General features: G+C 36.8%; 1 protein-coding gene across 9 annotated transcripts in view; it reads left to right on the top strand.

Moving 5' to 3' along the window:
- PRKDC (protein kinase, DNA-activated, catalytic subunit) overlaps positions 1–18,339 on the top strand; it is a 175,429-nt gene that overhangs the window by 70,255 nt on the left and 86,835 nt on the right. For all 9 annotated transcript variants that reach the window (XM_081265647.1, XM_081265646.1, XM_081265643.1 and 6 more), the window contains 5 exons: positions 1,111–1,296; positions 1,842–1,946; positions 2,829–2,996; positions 4,661–4,788; positions 17,771–17,978. In XM_081265647.1, coding sequence (XP_081121773.1) covers positions 1,111–1,296; positions 1,842–1,946; positions 2,829–2,996; positions 4,661–4,788; positions 17,771–17,978 — 795 coding nt within the window. The remainder of the gene's footprint in view (positions 1–1,110; positions 1,297–1,841; positions 1,947–2,828; positions 2,997–4,660; positions 4,789–17,770; positions 17,979–18,339) is intronic.

Below are 18,339 nucleotides of genomic sequence, written 5' to 3'. Positions count from 1 at the left end.
TAATCTGTAGATGGACACAGTACCTTTATTTCATATTTATTTTTATGTTGTGCTGATGATCGAACCCAGTGCCTCACACATGTGCTGGGCAAGTGCTCTACCCCTGAGCTACAACCCCAGCCTCTAAGGTATTATTTCTTATGCCGAAGTTACTGACGTTCTGTTCCGAGGTGAATTTTTACTTCCTTTCTTTAACTACAGTTCAGTATTGGGTTTCAATGACATTCCTTTTTTTCCTCGTTGCCTTCCTATTGTGTAAGTCTGGTGCCGAGAGACTGCTCAGCTGTGCTTCCGAGAGACTGCTCAGCTGTGCTTCCTTTCTCTACTCTGTCTTCTTCCCTCTCCTGTTGTTTTTATTTTGAGACAGGGTTTTGCTAAGATTCTGAGCATCTCACTAAGTTGCTGAGGCTTGCCTGCACCTGGCAATTCTCCTGTCTCAGCCTCCTGAGTCCCTGGAATTACAGACGTGGGCCACCATGCCTGGCCAATAGCTGTTCCATGACAGCAGCAGGAGGGTGGGATGACCAGTGTGCTGGGCAGAGGATGGAAGAGAGTCTCAGGAGAGAGGCCTGGTGCAAAGTCAGCCTCCAGTCATCAGGGCCCAGTCCTGCTACCAGCAAGAAGACTGAAGGTCTTAAACGTGAGCCAATAGCTAAGAAGCCAAGACCTGGAGAGAATGATACTAAAAATTGCAGCAGGAAAAAAGCAATGTGTAGCAGAGGTTCTTTAGTGATGGAAATGTAAAAAGAAGGAAAAACCTCTATGAGATAAGAGAAGATACAGTGTTCCCGAAACAAGCATTGCTACTGAAAAAGAAAAGAGCTGCTTCCTCTTCCAACTGGAGTTGGATCAAAAATGCCTCAAACTAAGAGCACCAAGAGTGGTAGGAGGAGCACAATGACATCAATAAGGCCATGCTCTTCTTTATGTGGGAAAGAATTTATGTAGTAAAATACTGTTTGCAAATTAAAAGGGCTTGAAGTAAACATCTATTATAGAAATAGCTTTTCTGTTGCCTAAGAATAGCTTTGAAATCAAAGTAAATTTTGTTTAATATCTGTCATTCTCAATACTGAGAATTTTTCCTCATTCATTACAAAATTATTTCAGGTGAGTGCTGTTTTGAATGGTATGTTAGATCAGAGCTTTAGGGATCGAGCCATTCAGAAACACCAAGGACTGAAGCTTGCGACTACAATTCTGCAGAACTGGAGGAAGTGTGATTCATGGTGGGCCAAGGATTCTGCTCCAGAAAGTAAAATGGCAGTACTGGCCTTACTGACAAAAGTTTTACAGGTATTTCCAGTTTGCGTTTTGAAACCATAAGGCTGTATCTTTAAAAATTTAATGGAAGTAGCTTCAAAGGCTCATTGGTTTGATCAATAAAAATCATTGGGGAGGGGTAATTACTGATTACATTTTTTTACTTTTTCCATTATTTATTATCATTACTTATTATGCTTATCATTTCTTGTATTATCTTTTTGTTGTACCTTTACATACTTTTTTTTTTTTTAAAGAATATCTGCTTTTATTTATTTATTTATTTTTTTAAGTTTTCAGCGGACACAACATCTTTGTTTGTATGTGGTGCTGAGAATCGAACCCGGGCCACACGCATGCCAGGCGAGCGCGCTACCGCTTGAGCCACATCCCCAGCCCCTACATACTTTATCTTAGCAGATAACATTAAAATATTTCAAAATAAGATTGTTGAAGTATTGATGAAGCCCAAGAACAGATTCGAAGTTTATTTCTGAAATTTAAGCATTTGGAAAATGTGTTAAAGAAAATAGAGATATAAAAAGAAATGTGTCATATTTTTCTTTCCCTTCTTTTAGATTGATTCATCTGTCTCTTTTAATACAAATCATAACTCATTCCCTGAAGTCTTTATAACATATACTAGTCTCCTTGCTGATTCAGAGTTGGGTCTGCATTTGAAGGTAAATGGTTGGAAAATATTTTTTCCCAGATTATATTCTTTTTTCAGACTTTTATGTTTGCATATTTATCGTGCTTTCTGTTTTTTGTGGAAAATTTCAAACATCCAAAAATAGACTAGCACAGTAAGTCCCTTTGTACTTATCATCAATTTTATTAACTCAGTTTGTGAGGCAGGTTTGTTTCAACTATGCAGCTCCTTTCCTCTTGAAGGACACTCCCAGGATTTGGTACATTTAATTTGCATTTGCTTCAGTATGTCTCTCCAAGAAATGAGAGCATTTCTTTTAAAGTATAATCATGAAGATTGTCATACTTAGGAGAATTTACATTTGTCTTTGCACGTATGATTTAAATTAGCTTTTTAGATTTGCTATATTTATTACTTGGTCTTTTTTACCATTAAATATAACAAAATCTCAATTTGGGGGTCAAGAATTTAATAACTACTATAATTTTAAGGTTGCTAATTTTAAAGTTTTATAATGTTTTAAGCTCTAAAGTGAAGCTCAGTATGAGGTACTAAGGTAGTTATGCAGTGGGTAAGTTATAAATTACCTCAGAGGTCATTTTTTCCCATATGAAACTCATCTATTACATTTCTGTTAGGGTTTTTATTTGTAGAAGGATAAAATGCCTCCAGAGCCAGCACACAGTATTTTATTTATGTGAATGCATATAGCTCTAAGTCATCCCACTCATCTCTGGAGTGGAAGTCAAGGTACAGAATTGCATTCAGGTTGGTTTTCAATGTAATCCAGAAGTTACTCCAAAGTCATTCTTGAATCCACATAGTGCTTTATTTAGAAAGCAGTATTTTTATTTAATCTGTAGGATTTGTAAATCACAGTTAGCATGATGCATATGTCTATGTTTTTCCACAGGGCCAAGCTGTAATTCTTCTTCCATTCTTTACCAGCCTGACTGGAGACAGTCTGGAGGACCTTAAGCATGTTCTAGAAATGCTCATTGTTTCTAATTTCCCCATGAACTCTAATGAATTTCCCCCGGGAACTCTGAGGTACAATAATTATGTGGATTGCATGAAAAAGGTTAGTATTAGTAGTACCTAAATTTAAACATTTTTATTTTTTTTTAATTTCTTGATGAAAAGAAGTAAGTGAAATATTCAGAATTAGAGAAGAATTCTTTAAGAATTCATTTTAATTCATTTCCTGGCTGGCTGCACAGGCAGGTAAATAGCTGAATCCACTGTAATTTATTTTCCCCTCACTATTAAATTGTGAAATATTTAATGCATAAAAATGGAATGTGTAATGATATGTAAATTATGAGCAATAATACCAAAAGAAGCTAAGAAATATTCTCCCACTGGGCCTGAGTTGGACTTAAGGATGTTCTTTGTAAAGAATGCCATGGAGGGAAGGCTGCTGTAGGGTTTAGGACTGGTTGTAAAAGGCACCACAACTTCCTCTAGACTCCACACTTCTTTGGTTCTCTTGTCCAATGGGTGGGAAGTTGATTTGTGAGTTTATCTCTCACCTTTCCTATTCTTTGCCAGAAATAAAAGTATCCTTTACTGCTCTATTCATGCTTTATTTTGTTACTGGTTCTACAATTCAAAAGAGGGAGAAAGGACCTTGGCTTTGGGGTCACAAATTGATGACACCAAGATATTCCATTTTTGAAAGAACCGGAGACCTTTTTTTGGATATTTCCCCCTATTTGTTTGACTTGTCTATTTATCCTTTATTTTCTTCTAAATGAAAAGGTAGATTTAAAGCTTAGTCAGGAGATTCAGGTTAACCTTCTTGGCAACAGTTGTGAGGTCCTGGGTTCAGTCCCCAGCACTCACACCGCCCCCACTCCCCCTCACAAAAAGAAAAAAAAAGATGCAGACCAACAGGAAAATGGAGGTCAGAGGGAATGGAGTCAACCAAAGGAGGGAAGAAGAAAGAATGTGTAAGAATAGATTGAGAAATGAAGGAAGGCACTGTGTCCATGAAATAGGAAAAACGGGCTGTGGAAATTAAATATGTAAAAGCAAAACTTAAATTAAAACTTTCCTGTTATCTTATGAAGATAAAATTGAGAGTTTTGCCTAGAAAGTGGAACAGACAGACATTAAGACAGAGAATGGGAGCCTGAAGAAGGACCTCTGCCCTGTAATAAGAATGGTGGGGAAAGCTGGGTTTGGTGGTGTCCACCTGTAATCCCAGTGGCTCTGGAGGCTGAGGCAGGAAGATTGCAAGTTCAAAGCTAGCCTCAGCAATTTATTGAGGCCCTAAGCAACTCAGCAAGACCTTGTCTCTAAATAAAATATAAAAAATGGCAGGGGATATGGCTCAGTGTTAAGTGCCCCTGTGTTTAATCCCTGATACCAAAATAACAGTAACAATAATGATATTTCAAGAAGTGTGGGGAAAATAAATGTGTTTCTTGAGTAAGAGGACCAATAGTGCCTGCCTGGTGAGAGCAGAAGATTTTGGTGAGGGCACACCCCATGGAATTTCAGAACCTCTGGGAAAAGAAAGGAAAAACATCTGCAAAACCTAGAAAGAATAAAAACTCCAGTACTTAATGAACATTGTCATAATCCAGGCATTCACTGTTTCCGGAAAAAATAATGATAAAAATCTTAACATTTTAAAATTATGTATGAAATTTTGTTCTGTTTTCTATTTTTAAATTAGAACAATTAAAATCAAAATAAAACCCTACAAAATTTTAATGATCCTAATATTTTTTTTTCTAGTTTCTAGATGCATTGGAATTATCCCAAAGCCCTATATTGTTACAGTTGATGACAGATATTCTTTGTCGAGAACAGCAGCATGTTATGGAAGAATTATTTCAAGCTACTTTCAAAAGGATTGCCAGAAGGTAAGTCATCCTAGTCAGGAATCCCAGGATTCATACACATGTTATTTCTGGAGGTAACTATCTTCTCTGTTAAAAAAAATAAAAATAATTGAGTGGCATTTGCACTCAACTCTCAAAACTCTATTCTGTCTTCCTTTGTTTTCTTCAAAATGAACTTTTTATTGTGAAACTTTTCACACATACTCAGAGCTCGAGCACGAATGAGGCTCCAGACGGAAGAAATGTCAGCATTTTCCTGTTTCATTTTCCCCTTTGCCTTTTCTCTTTGTATGTTATTCCGGTTAAAAGCAAATCTCTGATGCCTTGTTATTTTACCTCTACAACCTTCTGTTTGTATCTCCAAAAAGTGCTGTTTTCTTGAATAACTTTAGTTTCATTATCAACTGAACAAAATTATCAGTAATTTCATATTCTGATTTTCCCCAGAGTCTCAAGTGCTCTCGCATGTTGGATAATGGAATTTTGATCAAGACAAGGCTCATTCATGGCATGTCTCATAAGTCTGCCTTAATTTAGAGCTTTCTCTTATATTCATTCATTTTTCTTTGGTTATTGAAGAAGCCTGCACTTGTTCTGTACAGTATTTCAATTCTGGGTTTATCTGATTTTTTTTGCTTGTCCTTTTCACTTAAGTTGTCCCTCCAATACTTGTGTTCCTATAAACTGAAAGTTATATGTAAAAGCTCAATTAGATTCAGATTCATTTCTTTTATGTATAATTTAAATTTGTCTCAGTATTGCAAAGTTTAACATTCAGAAATCAATTGACATCTTATTAAAAGAATAAGAGAAAAATTTTACTATCTTAACATATGTCTAGGTATCACTTAATAGAATTCAACCTCCATTAATAACAAATCTAGAAGATCAAGGGTTTTCCTTGATCTTCAAATAAAAGAAAAACTGATATTTACTAAACAATGTGTTCACCCTTATGCCTCTCTCAACCTTGTATTAGTGGTGCTCTTATGCAATAGAAATAAAACAAGGAAAAGAGATAGAATGTATAATGATCAGAAAATTAAAAATAAATAATGCTAAGCGAAGCAAGCCAATCCCAAAAAACCAAAGCTGAAGGTTTTCTTTGATATAAGGATGCTGACTCATAACTGTGATTGGGGGGATGGAGAGCATGGGAGGCACGGAGGAACTTTAGATAGGGAAAAAGGGAGGGAAGGGAAGGGAGGGAGCAAAGGGGTAGGAATGATGGTGGAATGAGTTAGGCATCATTATCCTAAGTACATGTATGAGACATGAATTGTGTGAAAATACTTTGTGTACAATCAGTGTCTTGAAAAATTGTGTTCTATGCCGCAGTCTTGGCTGGGCACAGAATCACGAGCCACCACACAGCTTTGTAGATTCAAACAGCAATTCTTTATTCCCGAACTCTCACCGGCCTTCACACACGTTCTGGGGCAATCCCAGTTCTGCTGCCACCCAATTCACCTACTCCACGAGGCTCTCTTTCCCAAAATCCTCTCTGAATCTCACGAGAACTCAATGAGAGCTCAGGCAGCAGGAACGCCCTAATTCCAGCAGCAATAATCCTCAACATCGAACTTCCCTAAAATCCAAGGTCTTAAACTGGGAACGCCCTTAATCCAAGGACCAGGATACTTCCTCAAACTGCAGGATACACCCTAATCCTGGATCCACCCTCGTCCTTGGGCAGGGTCACCTAACATGCAATGTCAACAGCGAAATTAACATGGGGTACGCTGGCAAGGAAATTTCCTACTTGGTAATGGCCCTCAGCATCTCCCCCCTTCTGATTAATTAAACAACAAGCAATGTGGCTTAAGGACCGTGCCTGGTAGGTTGTCCAATTCAACATATGGTTCTTACCCGTCATGGGAAAACTGACCTTTAGGCGTCAGCCTCCTGTCTTAGGTTGAATCCACTGCAATCAGATCAACCCGTCACTGACTACCGGTCCAGCATTCAGCCAAGCTTGTGGAAAGGCCTATGCACCAGTGGGGGGGTGAGGTTTCTTGCCTCACCTCTGTTGGCCCCCAAATATCCTTGGTGCCAGTGGGGGGGTGAGGTTCTTGCCTCACCTCTGTTGGCCCCCAAATTTTAGACCATCACTAGTAGAAGGGAGGAGGATACAGAAATGCCACGACACCAAGCCAATTGACGGCTCCTTTGGAAAAATTGCGTCACTGGTGACACCATCAGCAAAGATATGCCAGCATTACCACAATTAACATGGGGTGCGCTGGCAAGGAAATTGCATCACTGGTGACACCATCAGCAAAGATATGCCAGCAGTACCACAATTCGCTGCATCAGATGATATTTCACAATGCATGCAACTGATATATAGTCCAGGCAAGTTCTGCAGGCAGTTCAAATCGGAGGAGTCTATCAATATGTCCATTTCCTCCCAAAGTAAATCGAGTCCTTGATTGAGCATTACTTGTTGAGTTAATTTCATTGATGCATCAGTTTATGCAGTTTACTGTGATGACTATCATAGAAGCTGTAGTTTGGTTTTATCTTAGTCTTCACCGGCACTGGGATGGAGATGGGAATTCTGGCAATGATGCTAAAGAGACATTATCCTGAACAGAATTATTAAATATAATGAAAAGAAAAGGTGAAAGTAAACTAACAGATCTGTTAACCTCCTTAAAAAACAATCCTTAACAGCTGTTTACCTAATTTAAATTAGTAAACAAAAGATCTGTTAACCACCATTAAAAACAATCATTAACAGCTGTTTACCTAATTAAAATTAAAGCATTTAAATCACGTGAATAAAAAAAAATTCGGATCCATTATTTCATGAGCGCTCCTCAAATATGAAATATGGACATACACACATACAGACATACAACACAAAACAGAAATGTGCACACATAACATACAACACATAAGACAATAAAGGCCTTGTAGTTTTACCTAGGTGAAATCTCCATTGCAATGTTTAAAAACTCCACAGTCAAAAAATAAAACAGTCAAAAAATAAAACTGATCAGAAAAACATTAACCTAGGTTTGTATGAGCTCAAAAAATAAAATAGAACTTTACGATGTGGGAAAAATGCAATAATAAAATAGATATTGAAAAAAGCACCATGGTTAATCACTGTCGCAGATGTAAGAATAGCTAAACTGGAGCTCTGGATATCAGCTGTTATGGATTTGAGTCAAATCATCTTCTTTTTCTGTAGAAATTGCTTTAGTTAATCTCTCTGGAATCCAAATCGGCTGCTGTTCTCCCTGCGGAAAAACACAGACGGAACCCCGATTCCAGACAATAACTGGATCAGGACCTTTCCATTGTCCTGTTAGAACATCTTTCCAAAGTACCTTAGGCTTATGTACATTTTTCGGATACATATGTCTTTCCGCAGCACTAAGTCCTGATGAATCCAAATTTAAAAAGTTTAGAGTAAAAAGGGTTATTTTAAGTTTATCTTTGGGGGATATATACCCCTTACCAATTCCCTCTTTTTGCTTTAATAGGTACGTTTTAATAGTTTGATGAGCTCTTTCAACTATACCTTGTCCCTGTGGATTGTATGGGATTCCTGTTATATGAGTAATACCGAATGATGAGCAGAATTGTTTAAAAGAGGCAGATGTATAACCAGGACTGTTATCAGTTTTTAACTGTTTAGGAACACCCACAGTGGGAAAATTTTGTAAGCAATGAGCTATAACATCTTTAGTTTTTTCTCCGGCATGAAGGGAGCCCATCAAAAATCCAGAAGAAGTATCAACTGTAACATGTAAATATTTTAATTTTCCAAATTCTGGCAAGTGTGTGACGTCCATCTGCCAAATATGGTTAGGTATCAGTCCTCTAGGATTGACTCCAAGATTAACTTGTGGTAGAAAGGTCACACAATTTTGACATTGTTTTATTATATGCCTGGCTTGTTCCTTAGTTATTTTAAAACGCTTTTGTAAAGTATTAGCATTGACATGAAACCTTTTATGAAAATTTGTAGCTTCTTCTAATGTAGAGAAAATATGTACGTCATGTGTAGTTTTATCTGCTAAATCATTGCCCAAACTAAGGGCTCCAGGCAATCCTGTATGTGCCCTAATATGTCCTATAAAGAATGGATCTTTTCTGTCCCATATTAGACTTTGTATAGTGGAGAACAAAGAAAAAACAGTAGAGGAAGGGGAAATCCTACCAGCATCTTCAAGGGAATTAATAGCATTAACTATATATTGACTATCAGAAAATAAATTAAATACAGAATCTTTGAACATCACAAAAGCTTGTAAAACTGCATTAAGCTCTACCTTTTGAGCTGATTGTTTGGGTACTAAAAATGTAAAAGTTTGATCAGGGGTAACTACAGCTGCTGTACCATTATTAGACCCATCAGTGAATATATTTGGAGCATTCATGATAGGTGTTTTCCTTGTCATTTTAGGAAAAATTACAGGATGCTTAGACCAAAAAGACAACAAAGGATTCGATGGCAAATGATTATCAAATGAAACATTAGATTTACACATGATTATTGCCCAAGTATTTAGCTCATTAGCTAACTCATCAATTTGATCCATAGTATATGGAGTAATAATTTTATTGGGAGAAATTCCAAACACTCCTTTTGCTGCTCTTATTCCTTTGAGTATTAATTGTCCTACAGCCTCAGGATACCTAGTAAGAATAGTGTTAGGAGAATAAGATAAATGTATCCACAATAATGGACCTTCTTGCCAAAATACTCCTGTAGGAATATTTTTTGTTGGTAGTACAATAAATAATAAAGGCAAACTTATATCAATTCTATCTAAATGCATATTTTCCATATAAGTTTCAATAATTTTTAATGCCTTTCTAGCTTTAGGAGTTAACATTCGGGGTGAATTAGGATCTGATGGACCCTTTAGAATATCAAATAAAGGTCCCAACTCTCCTGTTGGTATGCCTAGATAAGGCCTTATCCAATTTATGTCTCCCAATAACTTTTGAAAATCGTTGAGTGATTTGAGTTGATCTACTCGTATTTGAATTTTCGGTGGACGGACCATGGTTGAGGATAATAGAACTCCTAAATAATTAATTGGAAAATTTAATTGTACTTTATCTATTCCTATCTCTAGATTATAATTTTTTAATAAGTTCGTAAGTGTGGCATAACATTCCAGCAATATGTTTTTATCTTTATGTGCTAATAATACATCATCCATATAGTGAAATATTTTTAGTTCAGGATTTTGATTTCTAAGTGGCTGGATTGCTTTATTTACATAGATTTGACACATAGTTGGACTGTTAGCCATACCTTGAGGGAGTACTTTCCACTCATATCTCTCATCAGGACCTTCATGATTTAATGCAGGGATAGTAAATGCAAAACGTGGACTATCCTCGGGATGAATTGGAATCGAAAAAAAACAATCTTTAATATCTATAGATAAAACATGCCACGTTTTTGGTAAAGCAGACAATTGAGGAATCCCTGATTGAGCAGGTCCCATAATAACCATCTCATTATTAATGGCTCTTAAATCTTGCAATAATCTCCATTTACCCGATTTCTTTTTGATGACAAAAATGGGAGTATTATGGGGAGATACAGAAGGTTGTAAATGTCCTTCCGCTAATTGTTGTTTGACCAGATCATGGGCTACTTGTATCTTTTCTTTAGTCAAGGGCCACTGAGGAACCCACACTGGTCTTTCTGATTTCCAAGTAATTTTGATTGTCTCAGTGGCCCTTTCTGAAAATCCGACCCATGTCTGTCTGTTCCTTGATCTAATTGAATTGGTGCTGCTAAACCTTGTTCTTGTTTTCCTAATCTTTTTTCTTTCTTAACACCTTGTCTAGCCCTAGTAGTGGGCGCATTAGAATTGATGTTATTTGTTAACATCAAACCTAGTTGATCCAGGACATCTCGTCCCCATAGATTAATAGGAAGGTGATCCAAAACATATGGTTGTATAGTTCCTTCACATCCTTCAGGATCCTTCCAATCTAATACCATAGAACTTCTATGGGGATTAGTAGCCACTCCTAGGCCTCGAAGCGTTTGAGTGGCTTGTTGTAATGGCCAATGTTTTGGCCATTCTCGACGAGATATAATGCTAAGGTCAGCACCTGTGTCCAGTAGCCCATTAAACTCGTGCCCTTGAATATTTAGTTTTAGCATCGGGCGAGAATCTAAATTTAAAGACAACATAGCCCAGTCTACACCTGTGGAGCCTAATCCCTTAGAACCTCTTTCTACATTATGACTAGAGAACTTATTATGTAGGCTGGGTATTATTAACAACTGTGCTATTCTATCTCCAGGTGAAATTACTGATATACCTCCTGGAGAACTAGCTATAATTTTTATTTCACCTACATAATCGGGATCAATTACCCCAGGACTTATCATAAGTCCTTTTAATGTAGATGAACTACGTCCCAATAATAAGCCTACTGTTCCTTGGGGAAGAGGTCCTTTTACTCCTGTAGGAATGATTTGAACTCCCATCTCTGGAGTTAATACTGCTCTGGCAGAGGCGCAGATGTCCAACCCTGCGCTCCCTCGGGTTTGTCTGATGAGGGATTTAATGGACAATGTGTCCTGGGCACCACCCTGATGGTGTTGCTGGGTTCCTCCACTGCCCCGTATATTTGTGGTTTTGGGCCCCGGAGCATTGGGCCCCTCACTCCGTTTTTTGGCAATGAAGCCTGATGCCTTTCTCCACGATATTGTGGGTAAATACCTGATCCTTGTCTGTTTTTTGATAACGGAGTACCTTCTATGGTGGTTTGAGAACGGCATTCATTAGCCCAATGTCTCCCTCTACGGCATCGTGGGCAAATACCCGGTATTCTATTCCTTTGATTTCTAGTTTTGTTAAAACCTCCTCTTATAGGGCAACTCCTTTTAAAATGTCCTGTTTGTTCGCAATTATAGCATGTTTCTGGCCTGGCATCTAAAGCCTGTTGTACTGCAGCTGCCAAGACTTGCCCTTGTTCATTAATATCTCTACATAGTTTAATATATGTATTTAAGTCTTCATGTCTCCATGGTCTAATAACCTCTCTGCAGCAACGATTCGCTTGGTCATAAGCAAGTTGTTTTATTAATGGCATTGCTTGATCTGTATCCCCAAAAATTTTGGCGGCTGTTTGAATAAGCCTATCTACAAAGTCAGCGTAAGGTTCATTAGGTCTCTGTATTACCTTAGATAGCTGACCTTGTGAATCTCCATGTCCTTGTAAAGTCTTCCATGCCCTAACTGCGTCTACAGCAATTTGTGCATATACAGCAGGATCATATTCAATTTGTTGCCGTTGACCCTCATAAGGTCCTTTTCCTAAAAGCATTTCTAGATTTCTTTGAGGGTAACCAGCTGCTGCATTTCGCCTAGCTGTCTCCGTGCAAAATTCCTCATTGGCAACTTTCCATAACAAATATTGTCCTCCATTTAGCACAGATTTACACATGCTAGCCCAATCTGCTGGCGTCATGTCCAAGTTAATAATGGATTCGACCATGCTTACCGTGAAGGGAGCTTGGGGACCGTAGGTTGTTACAGCCTCCTTTAACTGCTTCACTGTTTTAAAATCTAAAGCACGGTGAATTCGCTGCCCTCCTACCTGTTCAAGTACAGGGCATGCTAATCTTTGAGGTCCTGTCTCAGGATCCCACTTATCAACTACGGGGTTTGAGGGCCACTCAGCTGTTTCCATCGGTGGGGCTGTTGGTTGAATTACGCCCTCTGGTAATAAAACGGAGTTAGTAACAGCCTCTTGTTGTGGCCTTTTTCCTAATAACCCCTTTTCCTTTAAATTTTCTTCCTCTGTCTGACTAGCTCGAGAGACCTTCTCTTTTGCTTGATCTAAAATGTCTTTCTCCATGGTCTGAATCTCTAACACTTTGCTTAACACCTTTTCGGTTTCTTTTTTACTAATTTCTAATCTTCTATAAGAATAACGCAACCCAATAAGATAACACAGAACAAAACCGAAACTGAATGAAACAAAAACTGAATAAAAATTCGCTGTATCAATTTTCTCTTTCTCTGGGCTGACAAACTTCAAACCTTCAGCCATCCATTTTTCCCAGTTTGCCTGAGAAATTTCTAGGGACAGGCAGCTTGAAACAAAAACGAAATAAATCAAAACAAGAACACATTGTTTTTTAAAATAGTCACCCATTCTCTCGCCTTCCCTCAGGGGCGAGGAATTTCACTTACCTCCAAGTTTCAGACGCTCCGCGTACGGGCCACCAAATGCCGCAGTCTTGGCTGGGCACAGAATCACGAGCCACCACACAGCTTTGTAGATTCAAACAGCAATTCTTTATTCCCGAACTCTCACCGGCCTTCACACACGTTCTGGGGCAATCCCAGTTCTGCTGCCACCCAATTCACCTACTCCACGAGGCTCTCTTTCCCAAAATCCTCTCTGAATCTCACGAGAACTCAATGAGAGCTCAGGCAGCAGGAACGCCCTAATTCCAGCAGCAATAATCCTCAACATCGAACTTCCCTAAAATCCAAGGTCTTAAACTGGGAACGCCCTTAATCCAAGGACCAGGATACTTCCTCAAACTGCAGGATACACCCTAATCCTGGATCCACCCTCGTCCTTGGGCAGGGTCACCTAACATGCAATGTCAACAGCGAAATTAACATGGGGTACGCTGGCAAGGAAATTTCCTACTTGGTAATGGCCCTCAGCAGTTCTATATGAGTAATATGAAATGAATTGCATTCTGCCATCATATATAACAAATTAGAATAAATAAAATAAAAAAAAATTTTTAAATGACAGGTTTAATTTTTGACAAGACTGCATGTAGTAGATGTTCAATGTTTCATATTCATGGCATTAGGAGACACCTAGTGTCTGGTTGTCCTACTTTTAGTGATGCCAAGATTGACCAGCCCTGTTTTCAGAGCATTTCCCTAATGGTTTTAGCATCAATTTCTGTTAGTTGCCCTGAATCAGTTATTTAATTAGGAGTTGCAAATAGCCATTTTTCCAATTCTTTTTTCCCTTCTCAGTTTAGCACCATTACATTGTGATGGTGAACTTATCCTTGTTAATAGGACAGTATGGGTGCCTAAAATATAACTTACTACTTTAGAAAAATACAGTGGGAAAGATGGGACATATTTGATTTTCAGATTAAGAGCTTGATGCCATGGCTACTTCGAGTTGTAAACTTCAATGAATTTTTTAAAAAGTGGCATTTATCTGTACTGAATTTTTCTCCCATCCAAGTACTAACGAGGCCTGACCCTGCTTAGCTTCCAAGATCAGACGAGATTGGATGCGTTCAGGGTGGTATGGCTGTAGATTATATTGAATTTATAAATATCCATGTAAATTTATTTCAGTTATATTTTAAATATCATAGAATTCACTCATTTTATGGATACAGTTTAGTAATCTTTAAGAACTTTCCCAAACTTTAGGATGGTACAATCATTACCATTACTGTGGAACTTTTAAAATTTTCCTTTTAGTACTGGGGATAAAACCTAGGAAATCTCAAACTTGCAATATTTCTGCCTTAGCCTCCTAAGTCACTAGGATTACAGATGTGCCACTATCACACCCAGCACATGGCAACATTTTATGTTCTAATGAACTCCTGTGTGAACTTCAACAATTGACTACCATTCCCAGCCCCAGCAACTATTAACCTACTTTCTGTCTTTATAAATTTGCCTTTTTGAAACATTTCATAGAAATGGAATCATGTAATCTCTTATGTCTGGTTTCTTTGTTCAGCATAAAGTTTTTGAGGTTCATCCATTGACATTAAAAAAATCATAATTAGTGAACATTATGCACAACAGCAGAATACAGCACTCATTTTGCATATACACAGAACATTCTTCAATATAGACTATATGCTAAGCTGTGAAGCAAGTCTTAATAATTTTGAAAAGATTAAAAGCATCCAAAGTATGGTCTCTGGCCACAATGACGTTAAATTAGAAATCAAAAGCAGAAGGAAATTTGGAGAAACTGAAAATATTTCTGAATAACCAGCTAATAGCACATTTCTAAATAATCCTGAGTTAAAGAAGAAACTGCGAGGGAAGTCAGATAGGATGTTGATTGAAGTAAAATAAGATGTGTAAGTTGCAGCTAAAATAGTAGATAGAGATAAAGTTATACCTTTTAATGCCTGTTTTGGAAAATAAGAAAGATCTCAAGTCAATAGTATTAATTTTTTACCTTGAAATGTAGAAAAAGTAAACTAAACCAATGGCAAGCTGAAGGAAGTGAATAATAAAGATTAGAATGAAAATTAATGAAATGGGTACCTGGAAAATGGTGAAGAAAAATCAATGAAACCAAAAATTGTTTTTTTCAAAATGTAAATGACGTTGAGAAACTGTGAGTTAGACAAAACTAAAGGGAAAAATAATAGTTTGTGATAATCTAGAATAAAAGAGGAGGCCTAAACTACTGACCTCTCCAAAACTAGAAAGATTATAATACAATATTATTCACAGCCTTATGCCAAAAAATTTAGCAATTTAATTGAAACAGACAAATTCTTAGAGTCGCTAGTTACCAAAACTGACTCAAGAAGAAATTAAAAAATCTGAATGTCCCTCTACCAAGTAAATAAATTAGTAATTAAAAATATTTTCACAAAAGAAAACTAAGACCCAACATTCACTAGTGAATTTTATCAAATACTTAATGAGGAAATCCTACTAATACTATATGAATTTTTCAGAAAATAGAGGAAGGAGGAACATGTTTTGGCTCCTTCTAAGAGGCTTATAGTACCCTGATACAAAAACCATAAAAAGACAACACAAGAAAATAATAGAACAGTGTCTCTTATGAACATAGACATAAAAATCCTCAAAAATGCCTTGGCAAGCTGAATCTAACAACATGTAAAAAAGATATCAGGGACTGGGGCTATAGCTCAGCGGTAGAGTGCTTGCCTAGCACGTATGAGGCCCTGGATTTTATCCTCAGCACCACATACAAATGAATAAATAGAATAAAGGTATTAAAAATTAAAATATATATATATATATATATATATATATATATATATATATATATATATATCTCATAACAAACTGGAATTTATTATAGGGGTACAAAGCTGGATTAACCTCTGGAAATTGATTAATGTCATAAACCATATTGCTAGAATAAGGTGTCAAAACCACATTATCATTTCTGTAGATACAGAAAAATGTTTTGACCAGATGTTGCACCCATTCGTGACAAAATTGAAAAAGGTCATCTATGCAAAACCAACAGTGAATAAAATATTTAATAGTGAAAGCCTGAATGCTTTCCTCTTAAGAGTGGGGACAAGGCAATAGTGTGTGCCCTTTCTGCTTTATTCAACATAATACTAGAGTTTCTAGTCAGTGCACTCAAGCAAGAAAAAGCAATATAAGGTAACCAAATATTTTATTATTAAAACTTTTCTTGTTTTATTTTTTTTTTAATTCTCTTTTTCTGTTAATGAGATTTTTAAGGTTTTATCCTTTTTTACTTTCCCCTATTTTTATCTCCCTTTCAAATTTAACGTAGGATTTAAATTAAACTTCTTGTTCTCTTATTCCCTTACAATGTAGATCTTACTGTTTTTTCTTTACAAAAAAAGTTTTTTCCATAAAATTATAATTATGTAGTTGTACTGTATACCCAAAATACTTTCAAAAGTAACAATACAAATATTATTAGTAAGAATAACAATAGCTGGTTGAAATTTAAAATTTTTAATTATAATTAATTCATATATCCTCTCCTAGTCTACTTCTGCCTTATCACCTTCTTTTTTCTTTCACTTGTTATCTTTTTCTGATCATTCTACATTAATTAGCACAGTGTCTCCATTCCTTTTTATTTAAACAAGTATAAAATTTTTCATTGTATAGAAGTATCATAGTATTTTGAAGCTCCCCACTAATGGATTTTTATTCAGTCTTTTGTTATTACAAATAATGCCACAGGAAAAGTGGTGCATCTGTGTGGTTTTGTATTTTGCCATTGTACCTTGGAAGTAGATTTATAAAAGTAGAGAAGGATTAATGCATTTATAATTTTGCTGGCTATCTCCTATCCCTTCTTTGGAGACTTAAGTTGTTCACATACCCTCCAGCAATGTATGAGAGTGCCCATTTCACCACTGTTATTTCTGTAGAAGATGTTGTCAAACATTTGGACTGTTTCTAATTTTATAGGTGAGAGGGGGTTTAATTTGTATCTAATACAACATATTTTCTTATGTTCTTAAACATTTGATTAATTGTAGTGCCCAAATGAATATTGAAAAACCATGTGGCACCTAGTAATGTCTTACAACATTAGAACTCTGTGACTGAATTGTCTTAGTCTCATATTTTTGCCCTGGGTAATACCTAACTTCAGAGTGTCAGAATTTTAATGATCATTTTGTCCTAATACTCTACATTCTTAATTTATAAATTTATAGACAAAGTCTTAGAACCAATAATTCAAATATCTTATTTTTTAGGTGAGAAATGATCAAATAGAAGGGTACAGCTCTGCATAGGAAATAGGAATGGTGGTTCATTAGGGAGAGATTAGAATATTGATTTATTAATTTATTATTAACAGTGCTGGGGTTCAAGCCCAGGGCTTTGCATGTGTTAGGCAAGCATTATACTGCTGAGCTACACTCCCAGCTTAAGACTAAAATATTTAAATCCTCTTTCGAGTTTCATATCTTGGAAATGTGATCATCTCTAGGCCTGAGATTCTTTCAAAACCTTCCAGATGTTCTTTAAGCAAAACCAGATTTGAAGAGTAAATAAATTCTTCCTCCTAATGCCTGAATGCCTTTATTTTGAAGATCTCTGTGCATGAATAAACAATAGAGTTTGTGTGCAGGTGATGGTTATATTTCAAGAGTTTCACATATCTGATAAACTTTGTTATTTTTGTAATTCATAATCATTGAAGTTTGCTCGGTATGTAGTAGATCTCATAAATTGTTTGTTCAAAGCATGAGTTTTCATGTAATTGTATCTCTTCTTTTTCTTAGGAATTCATGTGTCACACAGTTAGGCCTTCTAGAAAGTGTATACAGAATGTTCAGGAGGGATGACCTTCTTTCAAATGTTACTCGGCAAGCTTTTGTAGATCGCTCTCTCCTCACCCTACTGTGGCACTGCAGCCTGGATGCTCTGAAAGAATTTTTCAGCAAAATTGTGGTGGATGCCATTGATGTGTTGAATTCCAGATTTACAAAGGTATCCTACATTTCATAAACCTAGTAATAATTAGCAGATCTCCCTAACCAGTGTCATTAGAAACTGCCACCCTGTCAATAAAGAGTTGGCTGGAATGTTTGGAGTGTTCCTACAGGTTAACATCTGAAATGGCCTTGACATTAAAAATCTTATTTGGGGTCCACTACTTAGCCTATCTTATTCATTCCCTCCTCTGAAGAAGTGCTCCTAACTACCTTTAGGAAAAGGGGAGATGACATCTCTGGCTACTTAAAGTTGAATGGGGGCATTGAACAGGGACAGTTGTCAGGGTCCTTGTACGGAGACCTAGGTACTGGAGGCCTGTGTGCTGGCAGAGTTTGGTTTTGGATTCTATCCATAA

Source organism: Spermophilus citellus, assembly GCF_964194105.1.
Source record: "Spermophilus citellus genome assembly, chromosome: 14".
Classification (NCBI taxonomy): domain Eukaryota; kingdom Metazoa; phylum Chordata; class Mammalia; order Rodentia; family Sciuridae; genus Spermophilus; species Spermophilus citellus.
This window is presented reverse-complemented; position numbering and strand designations above follow the sequence as displayed.